We start from the raw sequence: 7,199 nt of genomic DNA, 5'->3' as shown, positions 1-7,199 counted from the left end.
ATCCTCTTTTCCAGCACCCTGGCATAGACTTTCCCAGGGAGGCTGAGGAGTGTGATCCCCCTATAGTTAGAACACACTCCATGTCCATGCAATGTTGCAAAGGCATGTCAACCAGGACAGCCCTACAACATCCAGAGCCTTAAGATACCCTGGGCAGATCTCATCCGCTCCCGGAGGTCCACAGCTGTTTCACTACCTCAGCAACTTCCACTCCGGAAATTGGATGGTCCACCTCCTGGTCTCCTGACTCTGTTCCTCCTTGTGGATACGTGTTTTTAGGATTGAGGAGCCCCCCGAAGAATTCCTTCCACCGCCGAATAATTGCCCCAGGAGATGTCAGCAGCTCCCCACGCACACCTAACACGGTGTGAGCAAGTTGTCGCCTACCACCCATAAGGCGCTGGACAGTTTGCCAGAATCTTCTCGGTGCTGACCGAAAGTCTTCCTCCATAGCCTCATTGAACTCTTCCCACGCCCGAGTTTTTTGTCTTGGCCGCAGCCCACTTCGCCAACCTGTACCGGTCAGCTGCTTTCGGGGCTCCACAGACCAGCCATGACCAGTAGGCCTCTTTCTTCAGCCTGACGTCTCCCCTCACCTCTGGTGTCCACCATCTGGTACGAGGATTACTGCCATGACCAGCACCAGTGGCCTTGTAGCCGCAACTCGTGACAGCTGCTTCGACAATGGCGGAGTGGAACATGGCCCACTCAGACTCAATGTCCCCTACCGCCCCCGGAACGCGATCAAAGCTCTGTCAGAGGTGGGAGTTGAAGACCAGCCTGACGGGTTGCTCCACTAAGCCTTCCCAACAGACTCTCAATAAGTGTTTTGGCCTGCCAGGTCCACGCGGTGGTTCCCCCCACCCACCTGATCCAACTCACCACCAGGTAGTGATCAGTTGACAGCTCTGCTCCTCTCTTCACTCGAGTGTCCAAAACATATGGCCACAGATCAGCTGACACAACTATGAAGTCAATCATTGACCTTCGGCCCAGGCCGTCATGGTGCCAAGGGCACCGATGAACAACCTTATGGTCGAACATGGTGTTAGTTATGGCCAAACTGCGACTAGCACATAAGTCCAATAACTGCACACCACGCTGGTTCTGATCGGGCAGACCGTTCCTCCCAATCATGCCTACACTCTATGTCTAGTAATTAAATGAAAATTAGGGTAGTAGGGTCAGATTTGGTTGTTGTGTAATGTGTAATCTACAAATAATTCAAGGAATCTTAATTTCCAATGTAATCTGATGTTTATTTGGATGTTTTGGAGTGAAGTTTTGATAGTTATGTATCCATTGAATAAAATCATAGCTGCCCGTTTTCCCAACTTTGGTTTTGTGTGCTGAAAACACACCAACAAATGGACAGACGGACAGACTGACAGACAGACAGATATTCTGTAAAGCTTCAGTGCGTCGTGAAATATTTTCTCACGATCATTGGTCTGTTTTAAGCGATATCCCAAGTCTGTCAACACAAGATTACATTTTGACTGGTGCTATTTAAGAACGGTTCACACATCCGGCAACGGAAAAACCTCTTTTTCTGATCCAACATGTTATACGACCCAACAATAACTGCGCGATAGGCGGCCTCTAGCGTTCAATTTAGGAACAAGCACTCTGGTAACAGAAATAAAACTGCGACTAAATTGACTGATAAAACATTGTACAATATTCTGACACAAACAAGGATACATTTTAAACTTGGGATTATTTTCTGTTGCGTTACGTCGATGATCCCCAGTCACTGTGAACGTTATGTCCTCCTCAACACCAAGTGGCAATGTAGGACCCTCGTGGGTTTTTTGTTTTTCTTTTACGACGTCGTATTTTGTGGTGGCTGCCGTAAAGCGATTCTCGGGCGACGGAGGAAGGTTAAACAGAATCACACAGAACCTGGTAAAACCTGGTAAAACCTTTTATTTTCTGTGGCATTTATCAGTGAAGCGAGTTCGCAATATATCCTTATTTTATAGAGTCGTTTTTGTTTGGAAATAGTAAAATAGTCGTAATATGTGAAAAAACAGCGGCCTGTGTGCTAGCATAAATAGTGTCATTGAAGAAGCCAGATAAGATTTAAAAACAAAAAAATGTCAACATTTAATCAACACACAATACAAATCAAGCATTTACAGTATTTAGATTTTGCGGGGGGGAAGTGAATTTTAAAGTGAAAACAGGTTTTCATTATTGTCAAACTAATGTCAGTTAAAACAGCATACATTGTTACCTGACTGTAGTACAGAAATACCTGTTTATGGTTCATCGCTATTACAACTGCAACGGAAAGACAAGAGACGAGTCCAAGCAACCCAGAGAAAAGATCATTAAAATGTGCAAGTATGTCGCCTCACTAGACATCCCACAGAGTTCAGTCACGAAGGAACCAAGAGAGTACGGCACATGGTTAAACCTGCCTAGAGCTGGCTGTCCTCACAGGCGGCCTTCAGAGCTGCATAATTACCTCCAACCCCGCTGACCCACTCAACCGGCAGCTTATTCAATACCAATATTCAATTTTTGTATGTATTTCTATGCTCTATGCCTCTCCTCTCCTCTCCTCTCCATTCTATCCTCTACCTGTCCTCCCCCTTCTCTCTCTCTACCCAGCCCCCCCATCAGCAGGAGGGTCCCCCTACATGAGCCTGGTCCTGCTCAAGGTTTCTTCCTGTTAAAGGGGAGTTTTTCCTCGCCACTGTTGCTTGTCTGGGGTTAGGCCCTGGGATTCTGGAAATCGCCTTGAAACAATTTTGATTGTAAAAGACGCTATATAAATACAGATTGATTTGATTTGAGATTGATTTGACAAGCTGAAAGACGACTTGTGACAACAGCAAAAGCTATACAGGAACGGTTCAAAGACAACAAGGTGAATGTTCTGAAGTGACCGAGTCAAAGCCCAAATCTCAGTACAGTTAAGAATTTGTGGCTGGACTTCAGCCAGACTGTTGACTCCGCAAACAGCCGGACAGCTTGAGCTGTTATGCAGGAAGAATGGAGACAAACCGCATAGTCCAGATGTGCCGTCCTGTTCTGACAAATCAGCCATTTACTAAATAAAGACCTGAAGGGTTGAATATTTATGTATTCACTTATTTTACACTATCTATTTTTAAATAATTAACATGTTTGGGAAAATCTGTTTTCATTTTGGCATTCACTTTAAATTTTGTAAAACAAAGCAAAACAAAAGAATCCCCCCAAACGTTATTTCATTGTCGCTCGTGAATATTCTTTACTTTACCAACCTGATGTTTCAATGTGAATAGTTTTTTTTTTTTAATGATCTATGTCCTGTTTTCTTAAATAAATCGTTGGATGTCTTCATGTTTCTTTAACGGCATCATCTGTCATACAACAAATACCTGGAAAAAGCCACATATCTGACCCCTTTTTTTACATGATATAAGGCAATCAAAGAACATTTATCAATAATATAAACCATGAAGCCCAATGTAATTACAATGCTATTGCTGTTAGTTTTGTTTATTTTCTGAAGAAAATTGAAATTTTTTTGACAACATTCTGTCAGTTTGTTCATGGAGTTGTGTCATGTTACTGTCTGTTCCACTACATCTTAGTTTGACCCTCTTTTTCCTCCATTCGTGCTCCATTAGCATCATCATGCCATTTGTGGACCTGAACAAGCGGTTTGGCTTTAACTTGGACCACTGGATACTGCTGCAGAGTGGGCCGCAGCCCCACCAGAGGGCGGCACGCTGCCATGCTTTTGAGAAGGAGTGGATCGAATGTGCCCATGGTATTGGACAGACACGCGCTAAGAAGGAGTGCAAGCTCGAATTTGAGGACTTCTACGAGTGCATGCACAGGCAGAAGACGGTAAGTGTGGAAAAGTCCCAAAACAGGATCAGGACCAGGTAGTGAAACCAATACACATACTGGTGTATATATATTTTTTGTTCTTAAAATACAGAGTATGATTTGTCATGTTAAAACTGAGCTGCTGTCTTTATTTGACAATGGAAAGTAAGAATCAATATCTCGTCTGTTGGTGAGGACCGTGCCAAAGCTGGCTGACAGCTGGCTGGAGCAGCAGCAAAGACTGTTGTTCCGTATCTTCTCATTACTCGTTTCTTTCTGTCTCCCTGCGTCAGCTTAAGAGGCTGCGTGTCATCCGTGAGCAGCGAGACAAGCTGGTGAAGGAGGGCACCTACACCGCACCGCCCTGCCACACAGGCAGCGGTGACCAGTCACCATGATGGAACACACGACTGCCCAGTTTGGCTCTGTTTATAGTGCACAATATATTGTGATTTCATGTACACTTTCAAGATTGAAAATAAATGTTCTCATCATCTGTCCTCTCCTTTTAGCTTTTTTTCTATACATGTCAAAAGTAATTCTGTTTGAGCTACAACATGTTTCATTGATGGCAAAACTCATTAACTGCAGTGATGATTTTAATATAATTATCTGTCTGTCGAGCCTTGAAAATTCCTTGAATACATTTACAGCAGTAAAGCCTCACTGTCCAGGAATTCACTGGTATGTTACAAAACAGATATTTTCAACAGCCTCGTCCCAGCCGATTATAATAGATCTGTGAAATGATTACTTGATCAGGAATGCCTGGACTTTGGATTTCAGTAGATGCAGATCATTACAGGCGTCTGTTAGATGCCATATTGAGCGAAGAACATCAATAATACAGGAAAAACCCAATTTCTTCTTTTGGTAAATGAACATTAGCACGAGTTGCATTAAATACTGAATTAAATTGTTGGATTAAAATGGAATTAGTCTAAATATTGTGATCAAACAGAATTCTCTAAATTATGAGACACAGTACAGAATTTGAAGATATTTTCATAAAAAATGCAGACATTAAAAGACAAACTAATTTAGATTAAAGGTACAACATGACCTTCCCATTTGTAAATTCACTAGAGTTTAATAATTAGCTCATGATGACAGACTGGGCAGCGAGTATAAGCGAACATTAACCTGTTTCATCACCTCGATGACCCTCCATCCTTCCTGCAGCCTGGAGAAGTCAGCGGTATATCCGGATTATCTGCCACAGAGCCCAGCGTCAACATTCCCATTGAAACCTTTCTCCCTCGTGCGTGCCAGACACTCATGCATGGACAGACACGTCACCAGAAACACGATCTATTACTTTTACTGAATCAAAACCATCTTTCATATTAAATCCTGCGCTTATGGTGATGAGCTAAACAGGCTATAAATGACATAGTCTGCCATACAAAACTCAAATTGATTATTTTGGAATCTGTAACTCTCCTCACATAAATGAGAAGCCAATAAAACAATCGCATTATTTTTGTCACAGCTCCATTCCCCCAGTTCCCTCCTGTCCCTCTGCCTCAGTAATTTTCCACTCTCCCTGCCTCTGCTCCAGTCTACCTGCCAGCCACTCCCACCCCGTCAGCTCAACTCCACTCACCTGCAAGCAGCCGATTCCCAAACAGCCCTGCTTATAAACCTCCCCTGCACTCTCACTCCTTGCCAGATTGTTCTTCAGCGTTTCCATGCAAGACTCTCCGGCACTTCTTACCTGCCTGACCTCCTGTTGCCAAACCTGTTTGCCTCTGACCTGCCTGCACTGCCTGTCTCCCGGTAAACTCACCAGCCTTCTGTCCCTGACCACGACTTCTGCCTCAGCGTTTCTGGTTCCTGTCTGCTCACCTGGTCCTGACTTCTCTGACTGGCCCCGACTTCGCTGCTGCTCATCCCCAGTCTGCTCTGCTGCATCATCGGCCTCTCTCTGTCACTCCTGCCCGCTGTAAATGGAACTGTACGGTTCCGAGGGTTCACGTGCTCCCCCTCAGTTCCGCATCCTGGCTCTGCTCAACCCAATCCCTGAGCCCGAAACCCATAGACTTTGTGTGGGCCCCGAGCCTGAAGAACAGACTGTTTCCTGTGTTTCCTTGTCTGCCTGAGTTCCTGTTTGCCCGTGTACTAATAAAGGTCATTACCAACGGTCCCAGCTTTCCAGAGTGCTGCTTTTGGTTCCTAATTGCACCTGTCACAATTTTATACAGTATATTGGCACAGTTTCTCCAGATTTCTCAGCTGCACATCTATGATGTGACTCTCCTGTTCCACCACATCCCGAAGGTGGTCTATTGGATCAAGATATAGTGGCTGTGGAAACCATTGGAGTACAGTGAACTTATTTTCATCTTCCACAAACCAGGTTGTGTTGATATGAACTTTGTGACATGGTGCATTATCCTGCTGGAGGCAGACATCAGACATTATATCCCTCCCTTTATGGTCAGCAACAGCACTCATCTAGGCTGCGGCATTTAAAAGATGCTCAGTTGGTACATAGAGGCCCAGAATGTGCCAAGAAAACATCCCCCCACCCTATCACACCACCACCAGCAGCAGCAGCCTGAACTGGTGATCCAAGGCAGGATGGACCCATGATTCCATGTTGTCAAGACCAAATTCTGGCTGTTGCAGCTAAAGGTGGGACTCCTCAGAATACAGTGAGCCTATAGCATAACTTATCTGTTCCTGACAGGAGTGGACCTCATCCTCTATAGGTTTGACATGTTGGGTGTTCACAGATGGTGCATTACTGAGGGGTTATTTGAGTTAAATGGAACCAGTCAGCCCATTCTCTTCTGACCTCTCACATCAACACGGCAATTTCCTCCACACAACTTCTGCTTACAGGATATCTTCTCCATTTTGGGCTCTTCTCTGTAACCCTAGAGAGGGTTGTGTGAAAATCCCAGTAGATCAGCATATTTTAAAACACTCACACCAGCCTGTCTGGCATCAACAACCAGGCCTTGTTCAAAGTCACTTAAATCCCTGTTATTCCCCATTCTAATGCTCTGTGTTTGAACATCAGGGAGTTGACCATGTGACTGGCTGATCAGCTGTTTGTGTTAACAAGCAATTGAACAGATGTACCTAATAAAGTGTCTGGCAACTATTTGGTATATCAGCACTTATTCTATTGCTGTTTCTTTCATTAAAACCTCTTTATCTCCTATTTACATCTTTACCACAACTTCCAGTGTGCAGCTGGCATCACTTGCTTTTTTTCACTCCTTTTCTTAACTCCAGCTGTTTGGAGAAGGATTTGTTGGGGGTTATAATGAGCGGAGGGATTATAAAAACCCGGATTAATGCGTTCTTAAGTGATGGTCTGGGCGGTGATATAATCCCGACTCCTTTATGAATGAGCA

At 44.3% G+C, this 7,199-nt stretch overlaps 1 protein-coding gene across 3 annotated transcripts; it reads left to right on the top strand.

The window, feature by feature from the left end:
- Window positions 1-1,727: 1,727 nt before the first annotated feature.
- ndufs5 (NADH:ubiquinone oxidoreductase subunit S5) lies at window positions 1,728-4,327 on the top strand. 3 transcript variants are annotated; one of them, XM_057036536.1, is made up of 3 exons: window positions 1,728-1,918; window positions 3,627-3,849; window positions 4,125-4,327. In XM_057036536.1, the coding sequence occupies exons 1-3, from the start codon at window positions 1,743-1,745 to the stop codon at window positions 4,227-4,229; spliced, it is 504 nt and encodes a 167-aa protein (XP_056892516.1). In that variant the 5' UTR covers window positions 1,728-1,742; the 3' UTR covers window positions 4,230-4,327. The 3 variants fall into 3 exon arrangements, with proteins under 3 accessions (XP_056892516.1, XP_056892517.1, XP_056892518.1); XM_057036537.1 differs by having other exon boundaries at window positions 1,784-1,908; XM_057036538.1 differs by lacking the exon at window positions 1,728-1,918 and adding an exon at window positions 2,643-2,878.
- The last annotated feature ends 2,872 nt before the right edge of the window (window positions 4,328-7,199 follow it).

The sequence above is a fragment of the Takifugu flavidus genome, chromosome 6 (assembly GCF_003711565.1).
Source record: "Takifugu flavidus isolate HTHZ2018 chromosome 6, ASM371156v2, whole genome shotgun sequence".
NCBI lineage: Eukaryota > Metazoa > Chordata > Actinopteri > Tetraodontiformes > Tetraodontidae > Takifugu > Takifugu flavidus.
The sequence above is the reverse complement of the archived record's forward strand: the minus strand, read 5'-3'. Positions and strand labels throughout refer to the sequence as shown.

Excerpts from the sequence above, each read along its gene's own strand:
- ndufs5 (XM_057036536.1), top strand. The coding sequence starts at position 1,743 with ATGATCCCCAGTCACTGTGAACGTTATGTCCTCCTCAACACCAAGTGG. Across the intron at positions 1,919-3,626 it reads ACAGAACCTGGTAAAACCTG|CATCATCATGCCATTTGTGG; the intron begins GTAAAACCTTTT and ends GTGCTCCATTAG. Across the intron at positions 3,850-4,124 it reads GCATGCACAGGCAGAAGACG|CTTAAGAGGCTGCGTGTCAT; the intron begins GTAAGTGTGGAA and ends TCCCTGCGTCAG.